This window comes from Hyaena hyaena, unplaced genomic scaffold (assembly GCF_003009895.1).
Source record: "Hyaena hyaena isolate Hyena2069 unplaced genomic scaffold, ASM300989v1 scaffold_199, whole genome shotgun sequence".
NCBI lineage: Eukaryota > Metazoa > Chordata > Mammalia > Carnivora > Hyaenidae > Hyaena > Hyaena hyaena.
Window position 1 is genome coordinate 905,819 of NW_024080831.1, and position 18,270 is coordinate 924,088.

The 18,270-nt window shown below is 43.4% G+C and overlaps 2 protein-coding genes across 5 annotated transcripts in view; both read left to right on the forward strand.

Moving 5' to 3' along the window:
- The first annotated feature begins 3,082 nt into the window (after positions 1 to 3,082).
- LOC120238103 (basic proline-rich protein-like) lies at positions 3,083 to 5,341 on the forward strand. The gene is made up of 2 exons (XM_039241699.1): positions 3,083 to 3,172; positions 4,532 to 5,341. The coding sequence occupies exons 1-2, from the start codon at positions 3,083 to 3,085 to the stop codon at positions 5,339 to 5,341; spliced, it is 900 nt and encodes a 299-aa protein (XP_039097630.1).
- Positions 5,342 to 5,738: 397 nt separating this feature from the next.
- IGF2BP2 (insulin like growth factor 2 mRNA binding protein 2) overlaps positions 5,739 to 18,270 on the forward strand; it is a 162,498-nt gene continuing 149,966 nt past the window's right edge. For all 4 annotated transcript variants that reach the window (XM_039241723.1, XM_039241725.1, XM_039241724.1 and 1 more), the window contains exons 1-2: positions 5,739 to 5,975; positions 7,595 to 7,655. In XM_039241723.1, coding sequence (XP_039097654.1) covers positions 5,798 to 5,975; positions 7,595 to 7,655 — 239 coding nt within the window. In that variant the 5' untranslated portion in view covers positions 5,739 to 5,797. The remainder of the gene's footprint in view (positions 5,976 to 7,594; positions 7,656 to 18,270) is intronic.

Sequence of the window (18,270 nt, forward strand, 5' to 3'; positions counted from 1 at the left end):
TTATGCAGTTTGGATAATCTATCAGTGTTTACATTATGACTATACAAATATTTTCACTTTTGAGCCCATGACCATTGCTCTTTTCTTCTATGACCATGTGTTTTTCCTAGAGTTAATGATTTCTTTTTCCATCTGCCTGGTTTTCCATATACCTATGATTTTTTTCCTCCAAATGCACCAACATGCTTGGCGTCCTATTAGAAATAATTACTAGCGCGTTCAAACAGAAGTTCCATCGTTTTGTTCCTTGACATCCCCTCTTTCTTAGCCATCTAACCTCTTGTTCCAATCCATGCTGGTTGCTCTCAGGAAAGCTGCACTGGTGTTATTCTGGATCTTCTATTCATCATCTCCTGGGTTGGAGTCCAGATTTCCTGAATCTCATATCATCCTCTTCCACGGTTTTGCTGGCACAATATTCTCTAGTAGCTTCCCCCAAAATGAGGATATATCTGAATCCTTCAATGTCTTTTTCCACCCAAGTATTTCTATGCCCAATGCGGGGGGGGGGGTTCAAATTCAAGATCCTGAGATCAACAGCTGCATGCTCTTCCAACTGCGCCAGCCAGGTGCCCCTGCTCTGGATCTTTTTGCTGTGCCTTCAATAAATCCTTTCAATCTGAAGAATCATGTCGTTAATTCTGGAAATTGTTTTGTGTTGTTGTTTTGGTGGGGGGAAGGCATTATTTCCCACCCTTTTTTCTCAAATTTGTTTCTGAGTCCACATTTGAATCTGATTTTAGGTGTGGAGCAGATGTTTTATTATGTCTCTGTTTTTACATTTGTTATTCCTTTTGCCTAGCATGCAGACCCCTTTTCCTGTCCTAGCAAATCCCTGCTTATCTTTCAAAACAATTTCTGGTATCAGTCTTTCCATGATGATCCCCTCCCTGACCCTACACTGAATGAGATGGTCTTTCCTCTATGCTCACAAAATCTATTATAGCATCTCTAACCCCATACTATAGAGTGTTTATATATCTGCCTTCCCCACTGATCCTAAATGCTTTGATAGCAGGACAATGTTTATCCATTTCTACATCCTCAGTACCTAACGGTGTATAATGGCATGAACAAATGAATGGATTCAATGAGGTGAGAAAAGCGAACATTTCCTCCTGCTACATGGCAAGCACTGTGCAAGCCAGGTACCATTTCTTATGTCTTCATTTAATCCTTTGAGCAAATCTTGAAGGAATGTATAAGCTTATACAACAAATATTACCTGAGTTCCTACTATGTGCGAGGTTTGATACTGGCCAAAGGATGGAAAAAAAAAAAACTCAGTTCTCTAGAAATTTACCATTTAGTAGAGAAGACTTATTTTTCCTTATGTAGTTTTTAAAAATTGACATTTAATTCACATACCAAAATTCACGTTTAAAATGAACACTTCAGGGGTGCCCAGGTGGCTCAGTCAGTTAAGTGTCCGACTTCAGCTCAGCTCATGATCTCGTGGGTTCGAGCCCCACGTTGGGCTCTGTGCGGACAGCCAGCTCGGAGCCCGGAGACTGTTTCAGATTCTGTGTCTCCCTCTCTCTCTGACCCTCCCTTGCTCACGCTGTCTCTCTCTCTAATAAATACATTAAAAATTTTTTTAAAAATAAAATGAACACTTCAATGGTTTTTAGTATATTCACAAAGTCATGCAACTATCACTACTAGACAAGATATTTCTTATCTGTATGAAGTGCTGTTGTATTCTGGGGTCAAGTAAAAGGAGGGGGCAGTTTACCAGGGGAACAAACACATTCCAGGGAAAGGAGAAGTTGAGTATGTGCAAAAAAGTAGAGCTGAGACAGTCCAGTATTTGAAAAAAATATGAAAAATACAGAGGAGCTGGAGTTTATGTTGATGTAATAGGTTTGACTATTTTACAAATGAGGAACCTGAAACTCAAAGAGGCGAATTAACTCAACTAAGGTCAAACAATTTTTCTTCTAATTCAAGAAAAGCTGGTAAAGGACGTCACCCTACCACTACATCATTCCCAATGAGCAAACAGGTGCTGACACCACCAAATACTGAATTGGCTCCAGACTTCTAGCAAATAGGCTTCATTTTCTCACCCAACTCCTTGCATTATCTAGCACCATTGGCCATTCAGACCACCACCATTAGTTGGGCAAAAACATTTCCACTGTGGTTTTGTAGATTAAGATTAAAGTGACCACAGTGATGCTATCAGTAGATGCTCTGTCCATAGACAGATATATTTTGGTCATGAAAGTCCAAGGCGCACCTGGCTGGCTCAGCAGGTGGAACATATGACTCCTGATCTTAGAGTTGTGAGTTTGAACTCCATGTTGGGTGATTAGATCACTAAAAAAACTTTTTTCAAAAAAAAAAAAAAGTCCAAACGAAGGCTTAATAGGAAAAAGTTCTTCTACTTTCCTGGACCTCAGTTTTCCTATCTGCAAAGTGATATTAGGAAATCTTGTCCCATCTACCCCACTGCAATCCTGCCCAAAGCAATCACTGAGAAATCATGAGGATCTGTACTGCCTTCAACATTTTTAAAAATTTTTTAATGTTTTATTTATTTCTGAGACAGAGAGAGAGAGAGAGCATGAGAGGGGAGGGTCAGAGAGAGAGGGAGATCAGAATGTGAAACGGGCTCCAGGCTCTGAGCTAGCTGCCAGCACAGAGTCTGACGCGGGGCTTGAACCCACTAACCGCGAGACCATGACCTGAGCCGAAATCTGACGCTTAACCGACTGAGCCACCAAGGTACCCCTGCTTTCAACATTCTTGAGGAAAACCTTAATATGCTTAAAAGTATTATACCTAATATAAAAATGTCCCCAAATTTCTGACTTCAGTTAAACATTCATAAAATCTTGGCTTATGAGGCTTAAATTCAGTCTAGATTCATCTCCATTTCAACTCTCTGGGAGGGGAGGAGTTAGGGGAACTCTGGAGAAAACAGGCAGAAAACAAAGTTCTGTCACACAGGGGCAATGACTTCGGATTTCTGGTTTTGCATGTGGAGGCTGTCCCATTCTCTACCGTATGAAGAGCAACATTTGGCATTCTACGATATGAAACTGTGGGTGCCACAAATCAGAGGTATGGTGGGAACATGTCGTCCTTACAAACCGCTCACACATCAGAAGACACAAAGTACAACAGTGAGCAGTTACTTCTCAGAAACAGTTTTCAAAGTGACCAGGTGAAACATGCTAAGAGTTCATCAGAAGCCACCTTGGCTAAGAATCTTTAGATGCTTGCTGCCCACTAGAGAGAGAATCCATGCTAGAACGTTTGTGGTTGTTGCGGTAGGACCAAGGAATTGATATGCCTGAAAATATTCCACAACAAAAAAGCTTTACTAACCTTTCAGAGAAGAGCAAGACCAAGTACCCTTCCACTCTTGTCTTTTAGAAGGTACAAATTTGAATAACTGGAAATAAATACCAATTAGGGGCATCTGTGTAAATGATCTGAAGGTCATTACCTCTTGGTCTGCATAGGTTTATATACACAGTTTTCATTTATGATTTTCCAGTACATTTTGGTAGGAAAGCTACCTAAGCTATACCTAGCTTATCTCACTTCGGGAGCAGTAAAATCTAATCCTTTTTTAAGAGAGGAAATTTGTGAACATTTGAGAGCAAAACCAGAATTCAAATAACTGCAATGTCTAGGTAAAAAGGTATACATTCTTTCTCCTCTGGATAACTAATTACTTGAGGAGATCTCCCTCTCCAAAAGAAAGTGTTTTGAAGCTCCGAAGTATTAAATGTGTGACCACTGTGTCTCAACACACTACTCAATTATTCTTCATAGAGACTTCAAAATAGCCCTGCAAGGTTTTCTTTCTTTCCTTTCTTTCAACTGACGAAGAAACAGGCTCACAGATGCTGGAACATTCTAAGCCACACAGCTGGGGGCAGAAAGGAGGACGGGCTGAGTCCTAAGCCTTTAGGCCTTCCACCTGCCAGTCCCACCAAACAAGAATCACCTGGGAGTAAAGAAAATACAAACTCCAGGCTTATGGTCAGTCTTCAAAGGGAGGGACCTGGAAACATGCATTTTTTTTTTTTTTTAAACTGAAAAAGGTGCTCCCTCCTACCCCTCGATCAATGGAAACCTTAGGAAAGACAGTACATCACGACCCAGCCAGGAGATATGAAGCTGTTCCCCAACAGACCCCCAACGTCCCCAAAAACTCTTATTTCTCTGGTCAAACCATCACCCCCACAAAAGCCCCCAGAAGTGCAGATCTTGGAATCACCTTCTGCGCTTTCTTCACTATTGAATCCTGCCAATTTTTTCCTTCCCTGTAGAATTTTATTTCCTGGCTGGGACCAGGCTCTAACCACCAGACTTCCAGCCAGGCCCAGGAACTCCCAACCGCCTCCAGCCCTTCTGGCTCTTTCCCTAGCCCCTCGGCTCGAGCTGCTATCATCGCAACCCTGCCTCTTCCGTCGGTCACGTTGTTTCCTCCGCTTGGAAGGACCTCTTTCCTCTCCGGGCCCTTCCCAGTAGTTGGGGAACTCCTACACAGCCCTAGCGCCTCCGCTCCCAGCCACCCTCGCCTCCCACCACCCCTGCTCTGGGACCGAACCCGGCCTCGAAGGCCAGCAGCGAGCGTCCGTCCCCCTGGCCGCAGCCCCTGCCCCCTCCCCGCGGGCCTCCCCACCCGCCACCTGGCTCCGCAGCGGCCGTTCGGGAAGCCCTCGGCACTTCCCAGAATAGAGAGCAGCTGCCAACGTCAGGCTGCCGCCCGCCGCGGGGTTCCGGGCGCACGGGGTGCGGGCGTTGGGGACGGGACGCCACCCTGGCCTTCCGTCTCCCCCCTCAACGCGCCGGGAAACTGAGGCCCAGGGCTGGCGGCAACTTCCCCAGGGTGCACCGTCCGCGAGGGCCCGGCGAGTCCCGACCCCCGTCCGCGATCCCTCGACCACACGCGCCGCCCGGTCGCCCCGGAGAGCCGGGCGAGGAGCGGGTCTCCGAGCGCAGCGCTCCGCCCGGGACCGCGCAGGGCGCCAGACGCGGCCAACTCGCCGCGAAAGTTGTTGTCTCCCAGCCTGCCCTCGCCTCTCACCTCCGAGACACACCTTCCCGCGGGCCCTGGCAGCCGCACGCTCACATCCGGTCCACCTTGCGCACACCCCTCTCCACGCTCTCCCACGGCCCTTTTCCCTCCCACGCCTGCGGCGGGCGGCCGCTCCCCCGCGCCCCCTCGTGCACTCCCACCCGCGGCCGGGGCGCGCCTTCCCCGCCCCGCCGCACGCCTGGCCTCCGCGCCGCGCCCGCCCGGGCTTCTGGCTCCCGGGAGCCCCAGCCCCGGGCCGCGACCCGCTTCCGCCCGCCCGGCGGGTCGGGGCCGGGGTAGCCGCGCGGGGGGCGAGGGGCTCGGCTGCGCGGGGCGGGGAGGGGGCGCTCGCTCGCTCACTCTCGGCGGCGCACACGCCCGTACAAACTCTCACACAGACACACGCGGGGTGCGCTGCCGCCGCCCGCCGCTGCTCCTCCTCCCGCCACCGCCTTGAGAGGGAGAGAGAGAGAGGGAGGCAGAGAGAGCGCTTTGTCCGCGCGCCGCCGCCCGGCCCGGGACTCTGCCCCGAGGAGGCAGCCGCGCCGAGTCCCCGCCTCCGCCTCTGCCCCCGGGCGGGCCGGGCCGGCCGCGGTGGGGGGAGCCAGGCTGAGGGTGGGGGTGGGTGGCGGGCGGGCGGAGGGCGGGGAGGGGGGGCGGAGGAGGAGGAGGAGGAGGAGAGACGAGGGCAGCGGAGGAGGCGAGGAGCGCCGGGTACCGGGCCGGGGGAGCCGCGGGCTCTCGGGGAAGAGACGGATGATGAACAAGCTTTACATCGGGAACCTGAGCCCCGCCGTCACCGCCGACGACCTCCGGCAGCTCTTCGGGGACAGGAAGCTGCCCCTGGCGGGACAGGTCCTGCTCAAGTCCGGCTACGCCTTCGTGGACTACCCCGACCAGAACTGGGCCATCCGCGCCATCGAGACCCTCTCGGGTGAGCAGTCGCCGCTGCCCCCTCCCCCCGCCTCGCCCAGCTCAGGCCGGGACGGCGCCCGGAGGGAGGCCGAGCCCTGCGGGCGGCGCCCGGCGGGGGCTCCCGCGCCCGCACACTCACTTCCACGCACCAGACCCTCAACTCTCGTCGCCGGCCCGTTCCCAGGACGGCCCGCTCCCCTCCCCCCCCCACCCATCCGGACTCCCCCCTGGCCCTCCCAGCCGCAGCCCTGGGGCGACCCCCGTGCCGCTCCGAGGGTGCCTGGGGCTCGCTCGCTCTCTGCGGGCACCCTTCCTTCCCTATGCTCCCCGCGCCGCTCTCGAGAGTTTCCCCACCCCCATCCTCAGAGAGCCCCCGTCCCCTGTCTTCCCTGACCTTCGCGTCACCCCCTTTGTCAGGGACCCCCTTCGAACCCCGCATCTCCTCCTCTCTCGAGCGGACCTTACCCCTTTCCGTGCCTCGTGCCCGGGACCTCTCGCCCTCTGGCGTCCCCAGAGCCGCACTCTCCTTTGGAGCCCCCTCCCCACCTCGCCTCGCGGTCCCCCACTTTCGGCACCCCCTCGGCGCCACCCTGATGAGCCCCCTGCAAGGCTTCGGGGCTCCCCCAACCCCAACCCGTGCACGACGGCACATCTCTTTCGGTCCTCTCCCGAACCTCAGTCCCCTCTCGCTCGTCTCTCAAGCGCTCCTATTTTTCTCTGAATTTTTTGTCCGATTTTATTGAGAAGAACTCGGGGCTGGGGGCTTTCCGCCGCCTGTCCCCCCGCCTCCCGCTCGGCCAGAAGCACCTTTTTACGAGGTGCCCTGTCTCAACTCGGTGGGGGCCCGGGCTGAGAACCGGGAAAGAGGCGACCGGGGGGCCCGCGAGAGCGCCGGAGCCCAGACGGGAGACGGAGAGCGACACACACACACACACACACACACACACACACACACACACACACTCGCGCGCGCGCGCACTCACCAACTCTCCCTCTCGCACACGCACCGCTCGGAGCCGCGCTCGCCCCCGGCCCGGGAGCCCGACCCCCCGAGCCCCGGCCCGGCGGGAGACCCTCACCCCAGGGTGCGCGGGGTGGGGGCGGGGCGGCGGCGAGGCCAAGGTGACACCCAGGAGCTGGCCGGGACTGGGCTCTCGCAGCAGCGGCCTCGGGGGGTGGGGGTGGGCCGGGGGGGCTTCGGTGCGTCTTCTCGGGGCCACTGGCTTGAGAGGTCGGGGAGGGGAGCGCAGCGGAGCCTTCGGGGCCCGGGTTAGCGGAATGGAGAGGTGGGGGCCGGGAGAGGAGCGGGGCCGCGCCAGCCCTGCAGCTTGAGTTTCAAATGAGCTCATCCTTTCAAATTGGCGCCGCTCTTTATTAAATTTGTTTTTCCGGTAATGCCACCCACAGCTATACCTGGGGTCGGATCCGGGCTCGCGCCCTTCCCACCTCGTCCCGAGACACGGGGCGCCCACCTTGCTTCCCATTGGGAACCAAGTTTGCCCCGCTCGAGCTCGGTAGGAGACCCCTTGAGGGCGCCCGAAGGCGGAGCCCGAGCGTGGAGTTCTGTGCGTGCCCCTCCTAGACCCCCGCAGGTTCGATCTAAGCAAGGTTCTGAGTGCTTTAATTTCTGTTTTAAAGGTAAAGTGGAATTGCATGGGAAAATCATGGAAGTTGATTACTCAGTCTCTAAAAAGCTCAGGTAAATATATTTTGCTTAGTTATTTTGTGATAGATAGGGCTTACGTATAAATACCACAATACACTCAGTTTTTTAAAATGTGCTTTTTTTATAGTTTTAAGAAAAGGCTTTTGTTTGTTTTGTTGGTGGAGATCACGTAGTTTAGAAAGTTAGATTTTTTACTTTCATTATATAAGGTGTTTACTGTACTTGGAAAATATCTGGTGATTTATTGGGGGGGTGGGCGGTGGCGAACCCTAGCTGTGTGAAATTCGCTGGGACCGTTAAACTTGTTTATCAAAACTTGCCTCCCACCCCTCACTCCCACCCCTACCCCCAGCACAGTGGCTACCAATGCTTGTCAAGACTTCCTGTGAGATGTTAAAAGTAAATATTTACTTTGTCAGCTAAATTGCTTAACTAAACTTCGCGATTAATTAGTTTTATTTTTTAGATAGCTTAACGTTGAATAATAAAATAATTCAGCAAGAGGTCAATATTTTGCAAAGCACTGTAAAGAAGTAGGTTGTTTGGAATGGGTGGCAGTTAAAAAGCCAGACTTTTTCAGTCACTGAGACTACTGAATATTGCTTCTGAGCATTTTGTTATTTTTGCTTTTAAGATATGTTTGAAGCTAAACAAGTATCTTTGTGAATTCTGTAGTTATATGTAAGGGCACTGTTGTTGATGAAGGAGTAAAGAATTTTGTGGAAGTTGGATTTCTCCACAGTGATTTGCCTGCAAGAGAAATATCTCTATGAGGAGAGAATGAGGGAGAACATCTTTGTTTAAAGTTTACTGTGGACTTTAAATTGGAACCCTTAATTACTCATGCTAGGTTTTTTTTTACCCATGTGTTGTAACTTAGTTTATATCCCATTCACATACATTTCTTCACCATTAGTCATTAAGTAGCTGCATTGAAAACTCTAAGTCTTTGATTTACCACCTTTACAATTTCTGATACTCAGTAGCGTAACCACTTACTTGATTTTTGCCAGGATTGAATAGATTTTAAAACAAACCATACTAATTTTATAAATACTTAGGTGTTTTGTCGAAGAGGTTTTAAAAAATTGTGGGCACATTTTCAGATACTTTTATTTTAACTAAGCAACAGAATATCTTGTTTGCAAATGATTCTGTGGCATATCAGAAAGCTATGCCTTTAAAAAAAAAAAGGCAAAAGTTATGATTTGCAGTTTCATGTGTAATATAAAGCTAGTTCTCTCTAGGAACAGATGTAATGTGTAACTGATTGGTTTTTCAGCTAAGTATCCTAAATTTGTATACTTTTTTCTATATATAATTTTTTTTTTTTGCCTGAGAAATCCAAGTTGAAGCTTTTCTTGATGTATCAAGTATTAAGAAGTTTAAATCACTCATCTTACAACACTTGAAAACTTGGTGAATATATTGAACAAGGTTTGAAAGAACCACCTAAAACATTTGAAGGGCTGTTATTCTATAAATGCCTTATTCTGTTGGCTGTATGGCTGTTGTGAGTCCTTTTTTGGGTTATAATTAATTTTAAAAAATCACTAGAATTTTAACTTTGGTGAGTTGGTGTCTCATTTCATGTTGCGAAGTACATGATCTCATGTTGCAGTGTAAGTGAAATACTAATTTAAAGTTACTAACATCTCCTAAGACTTCTCACAAGTATACTTCTTCTAAACTTTTTCTTTCAAAATGCAGAGGTTAGTTGCTGTTAGCCAGAGTGTCACTTAAGCAATTTTGTTGTGTTTATGTAAGAGTTCAGAATTAAAAGCATGTCCCCAATTTCTAGTATTAATTAAATAAAGAACAAACTAGGATTTATACAGCCCTACTAGTATGAGATTTCTTTGAACATGTGGGCGATATAAAATACCTAGGAGGTAGATTAAAATGCGCTGTGTATGATTCACTACACTGAAGACGTCTGACATACCAAATGTATGCATAAGCTGCTGTTTTAGAGGGTTGCATCATTTCTGATTGGATGGTTTTACTCTTTTTTTCCCTTTCCTTTATTGGTTTAAAATGCAGGAATTAGTTCCTTGTTCTGCAGGCTAAGGGAGAGATGGCTAATGACTGGTGTTGTGTACTGAGCTCAGACCCCTGGGATGAAGCAGCTGTATGTTCTCATGTACAGGGCACTACCACGGTGCTGGCTTTCAAAAAGCAGGGTACTGTGACATTTGAAACCAAAGCTTTTATGTTATATGGTGACTATTTTGGTGTTCTTTTGTTTCATTTCCATGAAATTTAACAAGTTAGAAGTAAATTTGTCAGCGTTAAGTCAGTTCTATATGTGGTTTTTGTGTTAGTTGAAGTGAAAATGTGAAGAAAACAATTCATCCTCATTGCTTGCTTGCTTAGCAAATCATTCAGCAATTGAGTACTCATTTTCTTTATATTGTTCTGATTTCTTTCTGTTCTCAAGAATGAGTTTTAATGTTTACATTCCAAATAGACTTTTTAAAGCTAAAGATACTCTGAGAGGAGATGTTTTGATCTTAAGTTATGAAATTATTGGCATGCCATTTGCTTACCAATTGGGTCTTTTGTTATATGTCATTCTAGCATCATTTTATATGTGCTATTACAGTAGACAGACTAGGTAACCATTATTTTCTGAGGGTCATCAGAATTAAAAATCCCTTTTTTTCTTTTTGCCACATATGTTTCATTCTTATTAGATACAAATTATTGTAATGTAAACCATAGACAAACCATCTATTTTTCTTTCTAAGTTGCTTTCAGCCTCTGCTGAACAAAACTCTTTGGATCTTTTTTCTCTATTCATCTTTCTTGGTAGTATATGTGAATCAAAGATTGCTTAAAGAGGAAGAAACTGGAAATGGTTTTAAAAATCTGTTAAAAGTTGTGGGAAATGCCTCGACAGAAATTTCATTGTTGATGTTGAGGAGATTTTAATTAAAAAATATATATGTATCTGTATATCTACACACTTGCACATGCATACACACATACATGTGCACTCACATCACATGAATTGTTTGGAGCTAAGACATACACTAACCTGAATGTGTTTTGTAACTAAAGTTGAATGATTCTGTGAGAAACAAAACTTTGAAAAATGCGATTTCTGCCCACTCCTAGGAAGTAACCAAGTGGTGTAGACATGCTTTCACTGAGATGGTGTGAATACTATGAGGTAGTGTAGGAAAAAGCTATGAATTTGTCTTTCATGAGTTAAAAATCAGTAATTGTGTTGTTTCCAATGCAAATGAATTCAGTCTCCTATAGGAATGTTAAAGAAAACAGTATCTCAATTGTATTTTCCTTGTATGTACTACATTGTGTATAGTTGAATTAAATACCAAAAAAGAAAAAAAAAAACAAAAACACCCAACCTCAAGCCCTCCCTGCAACAAAGGCTTTTGCTGCATCAATTTTTAATTTTTGTAACAACAGAAATGACTTTTTTTAGGTTAAAATTATATGGTAGCCTTCTATTTAAAGAATTTTTGAATTAAAAATTAATGCCTGGATTTAGTTATATAGATTCCATGTGTGAAAATAATGTATATTTATATAAAATACACATCAAACTGTAAGATCACTTTAATTTGGCTTGGAACTGGACATTACGTTTCCCATTTTAAAAAAGGCTAATAATTTTTCATGTGGTTCTAGGCAGTGCCGTAAAGAATTACACATTTTTGTGACCTTTAGGAGATAAATGTTAGAATTGAAATAGAAGCAGTGAACAAAACTTCAGTTGATAATTCAGGTGATAGTGTAGTTTTAAAATTCAAGCTTACAAATGTTAAAAGACTGGTCATTTGATGTTTTTACATTATTTAGTTAAATATTAAAAACCACTGAAATCTACAAATCAAAATAGTTTTTTGTACTGCTTGATTTTCCAATTTGTCAAATTCATCTCCATCTTAAATTTGTGTTGTAGCAATTTATAAAAGCTTTAAATGGCTACACAAACATTAACTCTAAAAGGTGATTTGGTGATATGTGATGCATTTGTCAAATTGTGTTTTTTAAAATAATGTTTCCTTGTAATTATGGCTAGATATAGGATGACCAGTAAGGGATGGTCTCAGAGTTTTGTTTTTTATTATTTTAACCTGAGAATACATAAAGATGAGAGAAGATTAGTAATATTTGTACAACACCTTTATACATAATGATGTAATGTATTTTCTTTAAGAAGAATTTTTTTAAAGGACATTCGATGGTTTATAACTAATTGCATATCAAAATTAACATTTCACTATTTTGAGGAGATGTTTTTATTTTATGGAGGTTGCTCCAGTTTTTCAACTGGGGGGGGCTGTAAATGATGTAGAAATGTGCATAAAAGGATAGTAACTTGGGCACGTTTATTAAAAGTTAAAGCTATGAAAATCAGATTTCTACAGGAACTGTTTACACATATTTGATACTTCTCAACTTTCTAAATATTTGCTGTCTATTGCTGAATCACCCTTCCAAGTCTTCTAATGAAATTCTCAAAAGTAGATGAGCAATTGGTCAGAGCTGTGAGAGGATATTATTTGAGCTAAGTGTGTCATCCTCTGTGATTCAGTGGGGTGTGTGCACATGGGTTTCTGTGTGCATGTGTGCTTTGTGGGGGACAGTAGTTTCAGACAGATGGTATCAGGAGGGAAGAGGAGGAAATCTTTAATTGAGCAACGATTACTGTGGATTTCAGCCTTGACAAGGCAAATGAAAATTGCTAGGTGTCTGAACTTTGTGACAAAGGGAATCAGTATTTGCTTTGAGTGATGCATGACTCTTCTTAGCGCTTAACCTTGTGGAAGCCAGGTATCAGGTACTCCAAGTGGCTTCTTCAGTGAGCTTGCTGGGAGGACGGACTATCCAACGCACAGTCTGCTCTCCTTTCTCTTGCTTGGATATCCCTTCTCACTAATAAAGTTATCTCAGTGACTCTGTGAAGGCTCTGATGATCTATAAGCCATTTTTGTAAATGTCAGAAAATTCAAGATTTGAATATGCATTTTCGTTTAGAAATTCTATACTGCGGAAGATTACTTTACATAACAGGTACTCTGACAGAATCAATTTCATTAGGAGCATAGTATTAAACTGGTTTCTTTGGAAACTTAAAGTTGAACTATAGGTTTCAAAATGTATTTTTTAAAATTCCACTCAAATGCCACCAGCATGTCTTCGTTTTTCTTTTCTGTGTTGAAGAACAGAGTAGTGTTCTTCACTACTTGGCTAAGCCAGGTTTTTAAACCAGTTTTCTGAAACTTTTAGTCAAAAGCATAATCTCTCAAAAGTTATGATTGGCTTCTTAATTTGAAGGATGGGATAGTTCTGTTTAGCAAAACATGCCCAAATAATTTATTAGTCAAGGTTTATCCTTTTTATGCTGAAATTCAAGTCCAATTAGTTTGGGTAGTCATTCAAAACACTATCATTGAAGAAAACATAATAGCAAATAAACAACAAACACCTACCAGTAAAGATAACAGCCTTTCCTCCCGTTTATCATCATTAAAATATTTTTAAAAATCTTTTACTTTATAATTTAACTTCATGCTTACAAACTTGTAATTTTCATTTGGTGGCATGGACTGTATGGGTTCTATTTTGGGCAGCAAAATTGCAGAGTGCTCAAAGCATTATTTTTAAGGTTTTTCTTTTCCTGTTTTGATCATGTACTTTGGTCTTTCCATAAAATAGTGAAGAAAAATTATTTTCTTTTATAGAAAAATTTAGATTCTGTTGTTTTGGCTTCCTAAGACAAGGGAGTGTATAATAATTGTTTCTTTAATTTGGTTTAGAGTTTTATGGCATATGAAGGTAAAGATTAAGTAGACCGGAGAAAATGGATGCTTTTGCATTAATAGCAGGAAATCATATCTAAAAGCTAACACAGTGTCCATGATTTGATAGATATATGTCTCCTTCCCAAGCCTCTATTTCTCACTGCACAATAAGCTGGCATTTTTGAGATACATTTTGTTCATTTATTCCTGGATTTCCTTGTTATTTATCTGTTCTATACTTTATTCTTAAGGTATGGACATTAGTTAGAATTGTTTACTCTCCAGAACATTTTTTTTTAATTTTTTAATGTTTTTTATTCCTGAGAGAGAGAGAGAGACAGACAGACAGCATAAGCAGGGGAGGGTCAGAGAGAGAGAGGGAAACACAGAATCTGAAACAGTCTTCAGGCTCTGAGCTGGCTGCTCAGCACAGAGCCCGATGCGGGGCTTGAACCCACGAACTGTGAGATCATGACCTGAGCCGAAGTCGGATGCTTAACCGACAGAGCCACCCAGGCACCCCTATGCTCCAGAACATTTCATAAAATAGGTGTTTTAATAAATCCAATAAGTGAAAATTAAGAGCTCTGATACATATTTTAGACTTTCTGATATTTACCTATATCATAAGACATGTTGTTACCTAATGACCAGGAAAATACGTATGGGACCATTGCAGTGAGAATATTTTCAGCTTTTTTCATTATCATATAATTAATCTATGCCTTAGAGGGGAGCTTGGATTTCTAATTTTGGTTTTAAATGTGATCAGAAAGGTGGTTTCATGATTCCGTGTGTTGATATGTGAATAATGCTGTTAGCATTATCTCAGAAAGATACACATATTTTTATGTGTCTGCATCTTCTATAGTACTGATGATGTCCCAGCCTCTTCACATTATTTCATTTATTCCAGATAATAATTATCTGAAGAAGATGGGACAATTAATACCATCCCCTTTTTTCAGATGAGGAAACTTTAGTTTCAGGGAAATTTAATAATTTGCCTGAGGCCACATGTCCATTAAATAGTAAAGTTAGGGCTAGAGCCCAGGTGTTCTGATCCTCCCGTCCACCATGCTGAGACTTTTTTTTCCTTCACTTTTTAAATTAAAAAAAAAGTCAATTTAAGTGTTGTACAGTTCAAAGGGTGCCATTCAGGAGTAATGGAAATAAATGAAAATAGATTTGTTTGTAAATGACACTTTGCAACAATCTTATTCTTACATCCTTCTGAATGATCTGTACTTTGTTACCGTTTTTTTCTTAGAAAAAAAGTGATTAGAAACAGTCAATTTAAACATTAACAGCAACATTACCTCCTTTTATCACCATGCTTGCCCATAGACAGAAATGGGGTTCGATTTTGTTGTTGTTACATTGCTTTTTTCAGTGGCTGCATTCCTCGTGTTAAGAAATAGAACACTGCCAGGGCGCCTGGGTGGCTTAGTCAGTTGAGCATCTGACTTTCGCTCAGGTCATGATCTCGCGGTTCGTGGGTTCAAGCCCCGCGTCGGGCTCTGTGCTGACTGCCGGCTCAGAGCCTGGACCCAATTTTGGAGTCTGTGTCTCCCTCTCTCTCTCTGACCCTCCCCTGCTCACGCTGTCTCTCTCTCTCTCTCTCAGAAATAAAAAAAAAAAAATAAAAAAAAAAAAAGAAATAGAACATTGCCAGGAAAGATGTATCTCTCAACATCTTGAGCAGCACACATGAGGCAGTGAGCTGTAGCCCTGGTTAAGACTAGAAGCCATGTGGAAAAGGAAAGTCTAGCTCAAGGAATCACTTGGGTGGGTTCTTTCCAGGTTTTAACCAACCCGTTGCTAGAGATCACGACTGTGTTCTGGTTTATTTTCCTGGTAACTGCCAGGTCTTCCCCTAGATTTGGTGTTTCTCTGCTTCAGTTTCTGCCTTTGGCTTCTCCTATGGGGATGGAATGAGTATTAGTAGGACAGCATCCATGAAGTTTTCAGAGTTCTTCATGAAGGATATAATCACTCAAAAACATATACTAAATAACTAAGCATGTTAAGTACAGTCCATTTCCCCTTAATTGTAAACTTTTCCTGTATTTATCCTCTTATTTCCTTTAACTTTTGTGTGCTTCATATTTATATGGTGGTGGTGGGAGGGAGGAAGGCACGATCAAGAAAATAATAGGTGAAAAAATTATTTTCAACCCCTCTCCTCCCCAACATTTCTTTAAGTTCGTATGGTTAGGACTAGGCTATTGCGCGTTCTGTGCAGTTCTGACTTGGAAGATGGGGAAGGAAGGTAACTAGTAGTTAGAAAGCAGCTCGTGTGTTAGGTGCTGCACCAGGCCTTCTGCATGTCTCATTTTATCCTCCCCACGGGCGGGGGAGATCCGTACTTCATCTCTTTTACAGATAGGGCTGTGAAGCTTCGGACTCCAAAGCAGCCCCTCCGTAAACCTGGCAAAACCTGCTTCAAAGAAGCGGTGGCCATATTTCCTTTGCTCCCTCCTAACAAGGTAACAGCATTACTCCTCCCCCAGGAGTTGTGATATGTTTGCATAGGTCACACAGTAACTTTGTATATTTTTCCCAATGAGGAATAGAACATAAAATTTACATGTATACAACAGATGTGCTGAGGAAGATAAGAGGCTGAAGTTCAGTATATATTTGATTTAGTATAATTGAGAAACAGCTGAAAGTGTTAGTCAAAATTTGGGGACATTTTCTGAAGTGGTCCTATTGTAGAGGTATTAGTAATCATAAAAGATGTTTTTAAAAAATCATTGTGGTTGAAAATCAAGTGTAAAAAAAAAAACCATAATGTGTATGCAGTGTTGGGGAGAGGTCTGTTTTCATGCCTTTGACTCAAATATATTTTTTTTAAATCCTGAAAAAAGACAGGCTTTTTTGTCTAGAACCTAGACTGTTGCACAAAGTTTGGCATGCTTTCATTTTTATCTGTACATAAAAAAATGTGGTCTAGAGAAGGAAAATAGGGGATTCTCACAAATTCCTTTTCCTAAGATGATTCATCTTATTAACATTAGAAAATTTTAAACCTTTTCGACACATGAAAATAGCAGTGAAAGCCCAGGGAGTAGAAAGATCTATATGTTCTTTTTGATAGAATACTGAAATACACTATACAGTACTTTGGTGACTTTGTTTTAAGGAAACAAGATGGAAGATACAATTATCCTATCAATGAAATGACATTACAGGAGTTTTGCTTCTAGATATACATATTATGCTTTTTTGATAACATAATTTTATGAACTTCAATATAATTAAAAATAATGACTTTTCTTAGTCAAGAATCTCTAACAGAGCTTAAAATGCTATCAGAGAAGACCTCTATATTATCTTGCCACATCGTCTCTTTATCCTTTCCCTTCAAAAAGCACAGCAAAAAAATGTATTTGAATGGGGATTCTGTGGACAGGTTAACCTCAAGCCAATTCACAAAATAGAAGTATTTTCTATGTGCAAAAGCTCACGTGAGGACAGGCTGTAACTATTTCATATGGAGACCTTTTACTTCAGTCCCTCCTGATCTTTGTGATTTTAACAATGTATATTTGAGGAATGGATGTTTTCCTTGTCATTGTGTGGATAAGATTTTGGAGTAAAATGTGCATCTTTGAGAGAGTAGGAGATAGAAGATTAAACAGTTTAACACTGAAAAAAAATGCAGTTTAGCCTCTTCACTTAGAAAGAAAGAAACGAGTGAGGGAAGGAAGGAGAACAGGAGATAGAGGCCTTCGGAACACGGGTGACGCGTAAACTATGTCCTGTGTCTTGTGCATTCTCTGATTCCAGAGCGTGGAGGAAAGATTGGTACTTACTGATAGTGGATACAAGACAGTAAGTGATTCTGGTGGTGACAGCAGGACTGGAAATCTCACACATTTGTTCTTTTCGTTGATGTTTAAAAACCTTAAGAGTATGTGGCTGGCCTGCCCCACAAAAGGTTTTGCATTTCTTTCTATGAGGCCCTGTACTAGCCACTTCCTCCCTCTCTCATTCTCCTTCCCCTTTGCATTTCTGTGGGGATGGCTGGGCAGGGCTCAAAGGTGCCTGGTGTGCAGGCTTGCCTCCAGCCCAGTGCCCCCTCGGTGCCCGGTTTGGGGAAGCCAAGCCGGGAAGGCATGTGTGCGCTTGCTCAATGTGTTGGAATGTATGGGTTCTGTGGCATACACTTACCCAGAAAGTGCAGCAGGCAGCAGACAGACAGACAGACACACACACACACACACACACACACGCACACACACACACACACACACATGCGCGCGTTCCTCGGTGGTTGTGGGGGTCAGATGTTGGCTTTTTGTGAGGAGTTGGAAAATTTTGGAAGGAATTTCCCAGTGTTGAAAGTTTAGGCTACTCCTCCCCGCCCCAAAGTACAATTGTATTTATTCTTTGTAAAGGGAAAACATCTTTTTTTGTTTGTTTGTTTTTTGAATACTGTTGAAGGATAGAAAAAAAAATTTGTGGATGCATAAATAATCTGGCCCTTCTCCTAGATCTAGCTGTGCTCTTTCCTCCTTTCTCTTCATACTAATAGTAATGTCTGAATCATGGACACTGAGTTTGTAAAACAAGCTTTTGAAAACCGAGTTGTGTTCCTGCTAAAGATGATAAAGTCAAGGATCTTTAGAAATCAAGTTTTAAACTCAGAAATCTTAATATGTAGGATTTAGTTTCCCTCTGAAAGAATAGATAGATACTCCTCAGACAAAATACTAGTTGGTGAATACTTTTAATTTTTTTGCCCCTTAATATTTTCAAAAAAATTACGTTTATTTTTTATTCACAAAAGGTTTGAGATAACAAAGGTGCTGGTTGCTCAATTGTTTTAAATAAGGTAGGGATTTAGTTTTATGAAGTAGGTA

Coding starts and splice junctions, on each gene's coding strand:
- LOC120238103 (XM_039241699.1), top strand. CDS start 3,083: ATGTCGTCCTTACAAACCGCTCACACATCAGAAGACACAAAGTACAAC. Junction 3,173..4,531: donor ACAGTTTTCAAAGTGACCAG/GTGAAACATGCT, acceptor CTCCGCTCCCAG/CCACCCTCGCCTCCCACCAC.